The sequence below is a fragment of the Lipotes vexillifer genome, unplaced genomic scaffold (genome assembly GCF_000442215.2).
Source record: "Lipotes vexillifer unplaced genomic scaffold, Lipotes_vexillifer_v1.1 scaffold153, whole genome shotgun sequence".
In the NCBI taxonomy this organism is placed as follows: Eukaryota; Metazoa; Chordata; class Mammalia; order Artiodactyla; family Lipotidae; genus Lipotes; species Lipotes vexillifer.
The window spans coordinates 5,037,918-5,053,264 of NW_006774670.1; the positions used below are offsets into that span (position 1 = coordinate 5,037,918).

Here is a 15,347-nt window from a genome sequence, read left to right on the forward strand (position 1 = left end):
GTCATAAGCGCGCGACGCTACTAGGCTAAAGCAGCCAATCGCGGAGCAGCGCAGGTTCCACAGGGTCAGGTGTGGCTCAGCTTGTCGGTCGTAAATTGAGTGACGGTTTTTCCATCTTTTTTTCCTGGGAATTAGTGATCGCTCGGCCCTGCTAGAAAAAAAAAGAGGGATGTCTCTACGCTGCGGGGGCGCGGTCCGCACCGTGGGCCCCCGGGTGAGCTGCGGGGCGAGCAGGGTGCGGGCGTGGGGTGGAGGGGGCTCCCGTCCCTTTAGAGCGCCCAATAATGCCAGCACTTACTGAATGTTTACTTCGAGCCAGGTACTGTTCTAAGCATTTTTCTTGTGGTATCTCATTTAATTCTTCCAACACCCCAACAAGGTTAAGTCTCCGGTACTGGTTTGTTTGTAGGTCTCTCTGGCTGGCGCTGAGAGCTTTTTTTCTGCGTATTAGTGATTTGTACTCTGTATTTATTGGAGCGTTATAGGACCACTGCGGTGAGCACTCCAGATTACTACTTTGTGTTGAGCTCTTGTGTACTAGACACCAATTTGGGCAATTAGAACCCAAATCTATGCTCTAGACTCGAGTGGGAGACCTGGGCAAGTACAATAGCAATCGTGCAGCATTAATAAGCACTGTATTTTTTTTTTTTAATTCTTGAAGGTTCTTTTGCTCTGTAAGTACTGACTTGAATTTTATAGTGTTTTGGCTGTCTTGTCCATGTGTGTTCAGATCTAGAAGCCAATGGCTTCTTATGGTCAAATACATATTGAGTGACTTCCTTCTTTAAACACAGAATGTAACCTAGAAAATTAAAACATTAGGTTTGGTTTCCCTTCTTCAAGTTCTGTGAAACTAGTTGAGCACTTACCTCTACGTTTTAACACGTATGCTTATCCAAAGTCCAAAGCAGAGAGATTTACTTCAAATTTCATTTAAACGTCCTTGACTCAAGTCAGGAAAAGAAAATTCAAAGCTGTAGCGTCTTCTCCCTTATTGCAATTTAAACTTGAAAAACAGACTTTTAGTACCTAAATGGGTTACATGAAAAGTGTGGCATGTTAGCCAGTTCCAGTGGTTTCCAAATCTATTCTAAATCCAGCAGGAAATGGTCAGCTTCCGTTCTCCTTTAGGTTTGGTTTGTTCCCCTTGGGTCCTCCTTAATCTTAGATTCTCAGCTCCTACACAGAGCTTGTAAATAGTTTGACATAATTTCTGAATCAGTTCTCTGGGCTTTACCCTTCCTTTTAGGTATTAAAATAGGTTAAAACTAAGTTATTCCAAACCCCACTAAATAAATGTCATAATGAACCCTTTGTTTAGGTATTTGGAAAATATTTATGCAGTCCAGTCAGAGAAGTAAGTTCCTTGCCAGATAAAAAAAAGAAATTTTTGCAGAATGGACCAGACCTTCAAGATTTTGTATCTGGTGATCTAGCAGACAAGAGCACCTGGGACGAATATAAAGGAGACTTAAAACGCCAGAAAGGAGAAAGGTAATTGAAAGTTTGAGGTAATTTTAATGTCCCATTTCTTCATAGTGCATCATTTTCAGATATAACCAAGCCCTAGGGTATTTTTTTTTTTTTTTTTTTTTGCAGTACGCGGGCCTCTCACTGTTGTGGCCTCTCCCGTTGCGGAGCACAGGCTCCGGACGCGCAGGCTCAGCGGCCATGGCTCACGGGCCCAGCCGCTCCGCGGCATGTGGGATCCTCCCGGACCGGGGTGCGAACCCGTGTCCCCTGCATCGGCAGGCGGACTCGCAACCACTGCGCCACCAGGGAAGCCCCCCTAGGGTATATTTTTAATCAGCTTGTTAAATTTAGCTAAACATCATTAGAAAGAAGTGATAACAAACATAGAATAGGTGAATAGGTGAGATTGTTGGAATCTATTTCTTTTCTCTCTGCCCACTGACAGTTTTTCTTCAACCTTCCTAGGACTCAGCCATCCTACACCACCATCTCCCATTTTCCATCCAGCAACAAATTTCTTCAGAGAGCAAAGATTATCACCTTGTTACTAGTCTATTACACTTTAATAAGTTTTTCATTGTTACTGGGTGTCGGTGATCTAACTTGTTGCTTCCCCTAGTCAATGTACATATGATCTATGGATAGCATGCCTTAGTTTAAAAGAATTGTAAGGGAATTTAGTGCAGAGAGCAAATTGTATTGGGAGATACTTTAGCTTGCAACTTCTAGATCACAAGTGGGTGGAAGTCAAAGGGAACCTGAGGCAATGTGGTCTTCATTCCAAATTTTAGATTCTTTTCCACTTAATAACTATCAAAATTTAGAATGTAGAGCAGAAAGTTCACTTGTGGGGGTCTCTCCTTAATCTGAACAAACATAGAACTTTTTGTCAGTATTATTTTTTAGGGAATGAGATGTTCAAAAGCTTCTTCATTTTTTTATTGGGATGGTGTTACTCTGTGCCTTTGCAGAAGTAGACATGAGCACAGTGCCCTGCTAGACACAGTTATAGGTGTTTTCTAAAGTGGTTTGAGCAAATCTAAATTTCATTCTCTGTTATTACTCCTATGGCAGAAATTAAAAGAGTTATGGGGGGGGGGAAATTCCTAACTAGGAATTGTAATAGAGCAGAGTACCTTCAAAGCTGTGTGATTATTTGGGAACATACTTGTTAATGTATAGTTATATTTGGCTTTCCTCAGGTTAAGACTACCTCCATGGCTAAAGACAGAGATTCCCATGGGGAAAAATTACAATAAACTGAAAAATACATTGCGGAATTTAAATCTTCATACAGTAAGTTATCAGAGGGTTAAATATCCCTCTTTACCAGAAGCCATAATTTTTCCATATATATGTAACTTAAAAATTAATAAAATACATATCAAAAATAGCAAGGAAAGTAAATAAAGATGTTTAGTGATACATTACTCTCAGTAATGGAAATACATTTAAAGATTATTTTCCCTTCAAAAGAAACAAAAAGTAATTGTATTTTTTAACCTTTCATTTAACAGTACAAGCAAAAAAAATTTTTTTCTGCAATTTCGGGAATGAGGGGTTTTGTGTGTTTTATATTACAAATTAAGTACATGCTTGTTGGAAAGGGTATATTAAATGTGAAGCATCCTATGTGCAATCTCAAATGTTTAACTGTTATACCACTTTAACTGTTCAACATATACCCTTGCAGAGCTTTTTATTTGCACATGTAAAATATATACATTCATATAGGTTTTTTTTTTTTTTTGGTTTTTTAAAATTTACTTTTTTATTTATTTTTGGCTGCATTGGGTCTCCGTTTCTACATGTGGGCTTTCTCTACTTGTGGCAAGCGGGTGCTACTCTTCGTTGCGGTGCATGGGCTTCTCATTGCAGTGGCGGGGTTCAGAGCTCTAGGCGCCTGGGCTCAGTAGTTGTGGTACACGGGCTTAGTCACTCTGCGGCATGCGGGATCTTCCCGGACCAGGGCTCGAACCCGCGTCCCCCGCATTGTCGGGCAGATTCTTAACCACTGCGCCACCAGGGAAGTCCCTTCATATAGGTTTTGTTTTGGTTTTTTGCGGTACGCGGGCCTCTCACTGTTGTGGCCTCTCCCGTTGCGGAGCACAGGCTCCGGACGTGCAGGCTCAGCGGCCATGGCTCACGGGCCCAGCCGCTCCGCGGCATGTCGGATCTTCCCGGGCCGGGGCACGAACCCGTGTCCCCTGCATCGGCAGGCAGAATCTCAACCACTGTGCCACCAGGGAAGCCCCCTTCATATAGTTTTTAATTTAAAAATGGAATCCTACTATCTATATACTTCGACAGTTTTAACAGCATTTTTGAATAGTGAATTTCTTCATAAATATGCTGTGGAGAATGGATAGTGTAAACATGCCTGTTGACTAATTTGCTCAATTGGTAAGTATTTTCAACCTGACTGTATTCAGTTCCCTTTTACCCACAGGTGTGTGAGGAAGCTCGATGTCCCAATATTGGAGAGTGTTGGGGGGGCGGAGAACATGCCACTGCCACTGCCACAATTATGGTAAGCCCAGCCTCAAATTCTGAAGTCTAGAGACTGAAAGGAAATGTTTTGTGTCTTTCTCCTACAAATGTACATTATGAATCTCTGATCAGATTTCTTGTTACATATGAGTTTATGAGAAATGTGGGAAAAAACCCAACAGAATAATCCAGCCTGTTATGATCTCACCCTTCTCTGAATAAGTCTGTTATTGATTCTTCCATCTACCTGATGGTTAATCATGTGCTGCCTTGACATATCTCTTCTATTAATTTTTGGAAATGTTCTTCATGTTGGCTTAACTTGTTATTCATTTTGCCCCTTAAATAATAAGCATTTATTTTTCTCCCTCATGGGACTTTCAGTTGGCCCATGTTCATCTGTTCTTGACTGGGCTAAGCTGGACTCCAGGAAGTAGGTTGGATTCAGGTCTGCTCTAGAGAGCTTTATTCATGGACTGGTGGCTCTCCAAGGCATATTCTTATCACGGAGGATGGAAGGAGCACAAGAGGGCAAGCCATCCATGCACATTTGAGGTTTCTGCTTCATCATGGCTGCTATCATTCTATTGGCCAAAATAAGCCACTCAAGCCAAGCATGAGTGGGAGTAGAGACATAACTTCCTCCCCAAGTAGGCAGGTCTTGCAAGTTACATGGCAGTGGGTGAGATGTATAATCTTAATATGATAGAGTAAGAAATGGGATTAACAATGCAATCTACCGTATTATTTATACAGAGGAGTTTGGAGATTGAAGTATTGTTATGTGCAACTGAAAGTTCATACTTGTCTGGGGAATGTCTGATAAACTGTTGGTTATATCAGCAAGAGACTATTTAGACAAGGAGCTGGGGATTCTTATGAGATAGAGCTCCTTCTGGAATAATACAGAGCCAACCAGAGAGCTTATCTAAGTTATGCAATGTCAATTCTTGAAGGAAGGAGTGATTCTGAATACTCCATAATGGAAATCTCTGGTTTTATCCCTTGCCTTTCTTTTTCTTTAGTTTTACCATATATGTTTGTATTCCTTAACTGTATTGTTTAGCTTTGAATGTTTTAAATTTCTTAAAAACAGAATCAAAAAAAGAATCAAAGTTTATACATTCATTGCAGTTTTATTCCCTTAACATTACATTCTCTAAGTCATCTGTTTATTTGATTTAAATTGTAACATCTCTATTCTAGTTGATGGGTGACACGTGTACAAGAGGTTGTAGATTTTGTTCTGTTAAGACTGCAAGAAATCCACCTCCACTGGATGCCAATGAGCCCTACAATACTGCAAAGGCAATTGCAGAGTGGGGTCTGGATTATGTAGTCCTGACGTCTGTGGATCGAGATGGTTAGTGCATCGTCATTACCTCTTCCAGAAATTGGCTCTTATTAAGTTATGACACCATCTTAAGCGATGGACTCTTTTGTTTCTAGATATGCCTGATGGAGGAGCTGAGCACTTTGCAAAGACTGTGTCTTACTTAAAGGAAAGGTACTTACTTGTTTTAGCATTTGCTTGTGTAATTTAAGGACTTCTGATCCATGTAAATTCAGTTTATTTTAGGTCTTTACCTTAAAGCAGTGGTTATTAACGTTTTGTGGGGATTATAAACCTGTCTCATAATCTGCTGGAAATTATGTGGTATTTTCTCCAGAAAAGTCGTATTCAAACATACAGATACATATTCACAGAAATTTTAGGGATGTAGGGACACAGACTTATTCATGGACCTTTAGTCCATAGAGCCCCTCCTTCATATTTGAGTATCAGTCTAAACTTTGAGTAATTTTATGAGAAGTATAAAACTAGTCTTCCTAGCACTGATTTAAATAAACCATCATCTAGAAGAAGTTAGGATGAGATAAACTCCCACATTGTTAAAATATGTAATCTTGATATAAATTTTATCACTATTAATATGCCCTGGGAATTTTACCCATAACTCACATTTTATTAACATGTAAATTCTATGTATTTAAAAAGCATTTAAAAAGGAGTTTATTTATTTTTTAAAATTTATTTATTTATTTATTTTTGGCTGCATTGGGTCTTCATTGCTGCGCGGGCTTTCTCTAGTTGTGGCGAGCAGGGGCTACTCTTCATTGTGCTGCGTGGGCTTCTCATTGTGGTGGCTCCTCTTGTTGTGGAGCACGGGCTCTAGGTGCGCCGGCTTCAGTAGTTGTGGCTTGCGGGCTCTAGAGCGCAGGCTCAGTAGTTGTGGTGCGCGGGCTTAGTTGCTCCACGGCATGTGGAATCTTCCTGGACCAGGGCTCGAACCCATGTCCCCTGCATTGGCAGGCGGATTCTTAACCACTGCGCCACCAGGGAAGTCCTATGCTTATTTTCTACAGCGCAGTATTAGTCTAGCACCCTCAGTAAATGTTTTTTCAGAGATTCCCCCAATATTTTCTATTTTATTTTTTTATAGTTCATTTAAACAAAGTTTTGTTTGCCACCCACAAAATTGATCTGACAAACTACTAATGAGTCTCAACTTGCAGTTAAAAAAACAGTGAGTTATAAGATGTGTTCTTTGAACATCTCTTATATCCATGGGAGGGTGTGTATGTGGTCCTTTCTACATCTGTTCTCGCATGAAACAGCTCCAAAAAAAACTTTGCAGTTGGGTTTGTGAAAAAGTTTTAGTTTCCCAGTCATTTCTACTACTTGTCAAAGGGAACAGCTTTATGACCTAGTTCATATTTTAATGCATGAATGCATAAATATAGCCAGAATATAAATAGGAAGATTAATGTTTAGCTTGTATTTCATTTAAGCAAAGCTCATGACTCAGCAACTCAGAAGATAGTTTTTAAAGGTCAGAGCACTTGTGAAATATTTGTCTAGAGGACGCGAGGAGGGCACTATTCATGAATTTTAAAGGAATGCAAAATTAAAGGAATTGATATTTGCATTCACATAAGAGATATCCCAATTTATTTTCTAAAAAAATACAAAGGTTATTTCATATTCAATGTTTTATATTTGTATTTTAATTCCTTTAAACAATTTTTTAATACCTACTTAATAAAGTTTAAAATTCTATATAATCCCAAAATTTACCAAAATTTATTCTGATCATTATTTACATGCAGATGTGTTTTAACCACAGTGTGCATATTATTTGATGTTATAGGTTTGTTTGGGTTTTGGGGGGTTTTGTTTGTTTGTTTTTCATTTAACAGTTCATATATAAACATTTGTGTGTTCATGCTATTCTTGGCAAGGTTCTAAAGCTTACCATGTTGAAACTGATACTGAATGAGTACTGGTGACTTCTATTTTGAGCAACAGTTATGTCAATTCTTTTCCTCAGTTTGACACTTATCTCTTTTTCACCCTAGGAATCCGAAAATCCTTGTGGAATGTCTCACCCCTGATTTCCGAGGAGATCTTAAAGCAATAGAAAAAGTTGCTCTGTCAGGATTAGATGTGTATGCACATAATGTAGAAACAGTTCCAGAATTACAAAGGTGATTTCATATACAGAGTAATGTTGGGAAGTTTGGAGGGTCAGAATCTGCTATATTTTCTCACTTGTTTCAGGGGAGAACTTTGTAATTCGCTTTTATAAAGTGAACTCTATTTTTAAACAAAAACAGCATGTCTATTGCAGAAAAATTAAAAAATGTAGCCAACAAAAAGAGTGTAAACATCACCCATAATATTTCCACCTAGTAGTATCAATTACTAACATCTAAGTGTAATATATATACTTATATATTTATACATGTGTGTATACGTTTTGGTACACACACACATAATGAGCATCTTTTTTTTCTTTCTTTTTTTTTTGGAAAGTATCATTGCAGGTGCCAATGAGCTGTTTTTTTCAAAGAACAGTTTTCAAGAAGAAAAACTTACTCAAGAGCAATTGCTTTGATTGTAGTTCTAAAAAAAGACTTTTAACCATCCACTTGGCAATAATATATGCAGTAAATGATGCTGAAGAAAAACCTAGTATACTCAGATGTATTTCAGATCTCTTTTAAAAAGTAGATACTATGCTGTCTTACTCTTCCTCATGATTTTAGTAGTTAGGAATAATTACAGATTGTTATTCTGCATCAATAAGTACATTCATATTTCAGAAAAATGAAAAATTTTGGGCAAGATTAATAATTCATTTTCATTATTTTAGTAAAGCATTTGATAGTGAGTTTATTAGGTTCTACACATTATTCTGTGTTAGAGAAAGAAGTAGGATAAACAATAACCAGGATTTCCACTAAATCATAAATATATTAGGGAGCATGACTTGAATTCAGTGGGGGTGTGTGTGTGTGTGTGTGTGTGTTAATATTTATTTATTTATTTATCTTGGCTGTACCTGGTCTTAGTTGCTGCATGAGGGATCTTCATTGTGTCATGCATGTGGGATCTAGTTCCCCGACCGGGGATCAAACTTGGGCCCCCTGCATTGGGAGCATGGAGTCCTACCCACTGGACCACCAGAGAAGTCTCTGTGATTATTTTTAAATTTATTAATTTTTTTCCTCTCTTCCCTGTGAACTGGTCTCTGATTAAAAATAACAACCATAACAACAAATCAATTACACAGAATAAAGATACATTAGAATTCAAATGAAGGCTGATTTAACATCACCAACTTTGTGTCCTTTGGGCCTTATCCATTTAAGCCATGGTGGTTTGGCCCCTGTTGAAGTCTAGCACACAGCCTGTTCCAACCCTGTCATATCTCATGATACCACCACCAGTGGGTGCCAGTTTCTCTGTTTTCATTTAAAAAACATTATCTGGGACTTGGTACAGTGGTTAAGAATCCACCTACCAATGCAGGGGACACGTGTTCAAGCCCTGGTCCCAGAAGATACGACATGGCTGCGGAGCAACTAAGCCTGTGCGCCACAACTACTGAGCCTGTGCCCTAGAGCCCGTGCTCCGCAACAAGAGAAGCCACTGCAATGAGAAGCCAGTGCACTGCAACAAAGAGTAGCCCCCACTCACCACAACTAGAGAAAGCCCACGCACACCAACGAAGACCCAACACAGCCAAAAATTTAATTAATTAATTAATTTTTTAAAATAATAAATAAAAAACATTATCCTTTGCAGTGAAAATTCCAGAATCATGATTTTTTTTACCTAAGAGATGTCAAGCTATATACTTACCAGCAGAGGGCAGCTTAGTCTTTAGAAATGAACATAAAAGTTTCTTTCCTCAAAGGGTTCAGGTTTGTTTTTCCTTTGTTCAGTATCGAGATTTTCTTCCACTTTTTTCCCCTTCTCTCTTGAATACTCTTCAAATCACTTATTCTCAGCTTTGGAATCCTGGTTTCTCAATGAGTAATTCATAAAATGAATTACTTCATTGATTACTTCCATTCTCATTTTCTCTGCCCCAGGCTTGAAAGGCCTGAAAAGTCAACAGAGTTGGGGGCCTAGTGAAGCCTGATTTTCTTTCCTAAAGTAGCACTTAGACATTTGTGCAAAAATGTTACCATTGAACCGTATGATGTAGCATGATGTCCAGAATGTACTTTTCTGGTCTTTCAGGTTACTTGCATAATTATGTACTTAGTTGAGCTTGTTATTCATGCTGACAACAGCTTTGCTGTTTTCAAGGAAGGTTCGTGATCCCCGGGCCAATTTTGACCAGTCTCTACGCATACTGAAACATGCCAAGGAAGTTCGACCTGATGTTATTTCTAAAACATCTATAATGTTGGGTTTAGGTGAGAATGACGAGCAAGTATATGCAATGATGAAAGGTAAATAAATTGAAAATGAAAACTCTTTTCCATTTAATTTGAGTAATAGCAGGAATCCCACTTTGAAGGACCTGTTATGCTCTCTCCATAGTCTCAGTGAAAGTGCCAGTGAGAACATATGTATAGTATATGTTGTAAACAGCAGCATAGAAAGGAAAGGAAGTATGTTTTCTTAAAACTTTATGGAATGATGTACAGGATGCTCAGGATATGAAATTTGCATCCCATTTTATTTCTTACCCTTTCATCAACTAAAAACATGATTTTGTCCACTTATTCACTCATTAGACAGTTTTTGAGTCCAGCCAGGTACCAGGAGCTCTGTCAAGCACTGACAATCCAAAGATGACTAGGATGAATTCAGGCCTTTGAGGAAGTGCTTACTTATAGAATTGTTATATAACATGGTGTGCTTTGGACTTCGCTGAACCTTAGTCCATTAAATCCATTTGCTTTGTGATTCTTGCGCTTCCTAAATTTTAAAATATAAAAGCTTTTATTTTACCTGAAGATCCTTGGCCAACTTACAGTTATTTATTGGTTCAAATAATAATTAAAAGCTGCTCTTTACAACAATGCATACAGTTAGCATAAAAACATCTGCTAATGTAACGTGTGCTTTTTTTCCTGTAGTACTTCGTGAAGCAGATGTGGACTGTTTGACTTTAGGACAATATATGCAGCCAACAAAGCGCCACCTTAAGGTACAACTACCATAAATTGCCAAATGTTTAATGGTAATTTGAATTAAATCTTTATTTTCTTTAGGTAAAATTAAGAAGCTACTGGCTTTTTAATGTAGTGTACCATGTATAATTCTAAGTTCCAGTTTCCATTTTATTATCTGCATAAAGCAGCTACACTGGCATTTATTTGTTGCCCCCATAACTGTATAACTTAAGTGACCTACGGGAAAAAAATTTTTAAGTTGGAAAGTTGTGTTCATTCACACTTGGTGATCTTGTGATTTGTTTTAGAATTATATGAGAGCCACAGGTGAAGTAAGAAAGAAAAGTAGGTCTCCCTGTTTCTATATTGGACATTTATTCATTCATTCAAAAAACATTTCTTGAGTAGTGACCATGTGCCAGACACAGTGCCGAGCAGAAGATACAAGATGAGTAACACAGTCTTGTCCTCAGGAATCTTTTTTTTTTTCTGTCAGGAATCTTATAGAAATAGGTGTGACTAATTTTTGATTGTACCTGTTGGTCAATAAAGGAATGATACAGATATATAATCTCTACAAATAATCTCATTTTCTTTCCCTTTTGGAATAGCTAATACAATTCCAAATTGATATGTTCCCCCTCCTCTCTAATTTCACTGTAATTACATTCTGACCGAGTAGCCAACAAGTAGATTTTTGTATAGAACCGAAATGATTTAGGAAAATTCTAGAATCTAGAATTAATTCTTTAAATCTAGGTTGAAGAATACATTACTCCTGAAAAGTTCAAATACTGGGAAAAAGTAGGAAATGAACTTGGATTTCATTATACTGCAAGTGGCCCTCTGGTGCGTTCTTCATATAAAGCAGGTAAGTTAGACTGCAGAGCATGGTTCTATTTAGTCCGTAATTTTCCACATTAAAATGATAATAGCTATGGTTGTCTTTTGTGGGGAAGAAAAAAAATTTTTTTTTTTCTGAAATATCTTTAGGAACTTTGCTCCGTAAGGGTAAGTATCTATTTGACAACATTGCTACTTGCATTAATATCTTTGTGTTTTTCCTCCCAGAAGCAACAGGAAAAATAATCCATAAGGTTATTTTCCCTATGGAAATGTTTAGTGTAATTTTACTATCTACAGTGCAATTATTTATTTTAACTTATTAATTTATTTATTTAATTTTGGCTGCATTGGGTCTTTGTTGCTGCACACGGGCTTTCTCTAGTTGCAGCAAGCGGAGGCTACTCTTCCTTGCGGTGCATGGGCTTCTTACTGCTGTGGCTTCTCCTGTTGCGGAGCACGGGCTCTAGGTGCACAGGCTTCAGTAGTTGTGGCACACGGGCTCTAGAGCACAGGCTCAGTAGTTGTGGTGCACGGGCTTAGTTGCTCCGAGGCATGTGGGATCTTCCCCAACCAGGGATTGAACCCTGTCCCCTGCATTGACAGGCAGATTCTTAACCACTCTGCGCCACCAGGGAAGTCCTACAATGCAATTTTTTTACCTCTGTAATTTCGGCTCTTATTTTGATCAGTAGCTTGAGCTGACTTACAAAAATAAAACCAGTTACTTTTCTTTTTTTTTTTTTTATTCATTTTTGGCTGCGTTGGGTCTTCATCGCTGCACACGGGCTTTCTCTAGTTGTGGCGAGCGGCGGCTACTCTTCATTGCGGTGCACGGCCTTCTCATTACGGTGGCTTCTCTTGTAGCGGAGCACAGGCTCTAGGCGCACAGGCTTCAGTAGTTGCGGTACGTGGGCTCAGCAGTTGTGGCTCATGGGCTCTAGAGCACAGGCTTAGTAGCTGTGGAGCATGAGCTTAGTTGCTCCGCAGCATGTGGGATCTTCCCGGACCAGGGATCAAACCTGTGTCCGCTGCATTGGCAGGCGGATTCTTAACCGCCGTGCCACCAGGGAAGTCCTAAAAGCCTTTTTCAAGAGATAAAGTCATGTGGTAATGGCCATTACAAGAATAAACAGCTAGTTGTTTTTTGGGTATGTCCAAACCATGTTATACTATTAATGATCTTTTAAATGACTTACATAGTGGAGTCTAAATCCTAGATATGTTAAAATTAGGCATAAATTCTATTTGTAAAAATTAATGTTCTGATGTTCGTAATATTCAGTGTGTTCCTGTAAAGAAACTGAAGACATTTTAATGCACTAACAACAGCTTATCTTAGTTATAAAACCCAAGAATTTGATTCAACACTGACTGACAGGATGTGGGAATTTTGGAAACCAATAATGATAAGTGATTTATTCTTTAAGGAGCACTATTGGCAAGCTAAAAATATATATAAAGGATAGGACCAACATCAGCTTCCAGGGTGGTCAAAGTAGAATAATGTCATTTGAAAGGACTTTTTATTTTGTTGGTTTGAGTTTTTTTGTTTGTTTTTTGTTTTGTTTGTTTTTGTTTTTGGTAAGGAAAATTTCTAACAATTATGAGGAAGTGAATTATAAACTTTTTAATTCCTTTAAAATTACCAGTAAAAGGTCAAAGTCTTAGATTCAGATGATGGATTAGGATCTGATAATATGGTTCTACTCTTACCAGATTTGGATGAGGCATGGGGCAGCACGGATTATTCTCTCCATTACTTGGCAAGGTTATGAGTCTTAGGATTCTTGGTGATTGTGTACAGATACAATTATCACAATTCTACTCATGTATTAAGATGGCAGAGAAGTTCATCAGACTCCTCATAAAGTCAGGCCTGCAGTGCTGAACTCTGCCAATAAGCTTTGAGCCGTGCTATAACAGTGATAGACTAAATGGAACCCTAATGACCTGAAAAGTGAAAGTGCCCCCTCTAAGCAGCTAACTTAGTGCACAGGCACGTCTTAGGGGGTGGAGAGAAAGCAAGCCCATTATAAATGAGAGCTCTTGCTTCCCTAGAGGAGAATAAGCTATAGAGATGCCATCAAATGAATCTGCTCAACTGCAGCAAGGTCTGTTTTATAAACATCAGATCCAGGCTAATAATGTAGCAGAATTGCTCTCTGAAATGAATTGTGCCAACAGCAATACTTTGACGGTGATGAGGAATAGATGGTGCACATGAAGTGGAAAAAATGCACAGAAGCAGCCCACAGATACAATAGGGTCACCCTTTATAATATTTCTTTACTAGAAAGAGTAATGGTAAAAATTGTAGTGATAGAAAAAGTTTTTTAAGAATAATGACTAGGGACTTCCCTGGTGGTGCAGTGGTTAAGAATCCCCCTCCCAAAAAAAAAAAAAAAAAAAAAAGAATCTGCCTCCCAATGCAGGGGATGCGGGTTCAAGCCCTGGTCCAGGAAGATCCCACATGCTGCGGAGCAACTAAGCCCATGCATCACAACTACTGAGCCTGTGCTCCAGAGCCCGTGAGCCACAATTCCTGAAGCCCGGGTGCCTAGAGCCCGTGCTCCGCAGAGAAGCCACAGCAATGAGAAGCCCGTGCACCGCAATGAAGAGTACCCCCCACTCACTGCAACTAGAGAAAGCCTGCACACAACCACAGAGACCCAAAACAGCCAAAAATAAATAAATTAAATAAATAATTTTAAAAAAAAGAATCCATCTGCTAATGCAGGGGACGCAGGTTTGAGCCCTGGTCTGGGAAGATCCCACATGCCGTGGAGCAACTAAGCCCATGCGCCACACTACTGAGCCCGCATGCTGCGACTGCTAAAGCCCACGCACCTAGAGCCCGTGCTTCACAACAAGAGAAGCCACCGCAGTTAGAAGCCCGCGCACCACAACGAAGAGTAGCCCCTGGTCACCACAACTAGAGAAAGCCCGGGCACAGCAACAAAGACACAATGCAGCCAAAAACAAACAATAAATAAATTTATGGGAAAAAAAGCTCTTTTAAAAGAAAAAGAATAATGACTAAGCATTATGGTTGAGGAAAGTACCAAAGATATGGGGGATATGTGAGGTTAGAAAATTATTGCCATTGAGATTTGAGAAGAGAAAAACACCAATAAATACAAAAGTCTTCTTTAAAGGGAAACACTGAAGTATAATTATTCTGAAATTTACTTTAAATTGCTATTAATGTATTTTTATTTTTCCTAAATAGGTGAATTTTTCCTGAAAAGTCTAGTGGCTAAAAGAAAAACAAAAGCCCTCTAACACTTAACAAGACATTCAAGATCACAGGAATTTTAAAACTTTGACTCCAGTTGGTAACAGAAGTGATGGCAGAATGCCTAAACTTCAGTGGATATATCCCAGTCTTTTTGTTTTACGAAAGATATCAATAAGCTGTGCATATTTAATTATAATAATTCATTTGTCTTTTAGCATATCTTCTTTGTCCCAGTAAACAATTGCTTGTTATGATGTAATCATAAAACATCTTTGTAAGAGTTTACTGTTAATAGTGTAGTTTAAACAATACATTAAAAACTTCTAGAAAATCTTTTAAGCCTCTATACATCATTGTCACGTTTCATTTCTGAAAAATGACATACTGTGATGAAACAGTCAAAATAGATTGAGATTGTATCTGTTTACTTATAAGTAGCCTATGTCCTTTGCATAATAGCATAACATCATTGGAATAATGTAGAAAGGCTTAAGAGTTTCAGTGTTGACTCTTCACATTGATATGACTACTTTAGACCTACAGAAGAGTTTTATGCTGATTGCTTATTTAGGACCTCTATTAAACCAAGACCATGATGTTGTCCAAGATGGGGAAATAGAACCTAAAACTAAAATATTAACTCTCATTTTATAATAGTTTGCTACATCACATGCACTATCCGTTTGTTCCCTTCATTCCTCTCACCACTCTGGTGAGGTGGCTGTGTTCTATCATAGTAATGACCTGAATGAGGAATTTCTTTCCTAAGTACTAGAACTCAAATTCATCTTTTGACTCTGAATCCTGTTTTTCTACTACATCTCACAAAGGAAGTACTTAGATGGCAATATTATAAAATATGTAATTTGGATAGCCAATT

General features: G+C 38.5%; 1 protein-coding gene across 3 annotated transcripts; it reads left to right on the forward strand.

Annotated features, from left to right (window-relative positions):
* Positions 1-72: 72 nt before the first annotated feature.
* LIAS (lipoic acid synthetase) lies at positions 73-14,800 on the forward strand. Of its 3 annotated transcripts, XM_007449418.1 has the most exons (11): positions 73-214; positions 1,325-1,497; positions 2,679-2,772; positions 3,926-4,006; positions 5,173-5,329; positions 5,416-5,473; positions 7,327-7,455; positions 9,569-9,714; positions 10,348-10,418; positions 11,143-11,254; positions 14,459-14,800. In XM_007449418.1, exons 1-11 carry the CDS (start codon positions 170-172, stop codon positions 14,509-14,511), a joined length of 1,119 nt encoding a protein of 372 aa, XP_007449480.1. In that variant the 5' UTR covers positions 73-169; the 3' UTR covers positions 14,512-14,800. The 3 variants fall into 3 exon arrangements, with proteins under 3 accessions (XP_007449480.1, XP_007449481.1, XP_007449482.1); XM_007449419.1 differs by lacking the exon at positions 7,327-7,455 and having other exon boundaries at positions 170-214; positions 14,459-14,612; XM_007449420.1 differs by lacking the exons at positions 2,679-2,772; positions 5,173-5,329; positions 5,416-5,473; ... (3 more) ...; positions 11,143-11,254; positions 14,459-14,800 and having other exon boundaries at positions 170-214; positions 3,926-4,205.
* Positions 14,801-15,347: the final 547 nt, after the last annotated feature.

Bases quoted from the DNA above. Each gene is read 5' to 3' on its own strand.
- LIAS (XM_007449418.1), top strand. From the start codon at position 170: ATGTCTCTACGCTGCGGGGGCGCGGTCCGCACCGTGGGCCCCCGG. The intron at 9,715-10,347 runs GTAAATAAATTG...TTTTTCCTGTAG, and splicing joins AGTATATGCAATGATGAAAG to TACTTCGTGAAGCAGATGTG. The intron at 11,255-14,458 runs GTAAGTTAGACT...TTTCCTAAATAG, and splicing joins GCGTTCTTCATATAAAGCAG to GTGAATTTTTCCTGAAAAGT.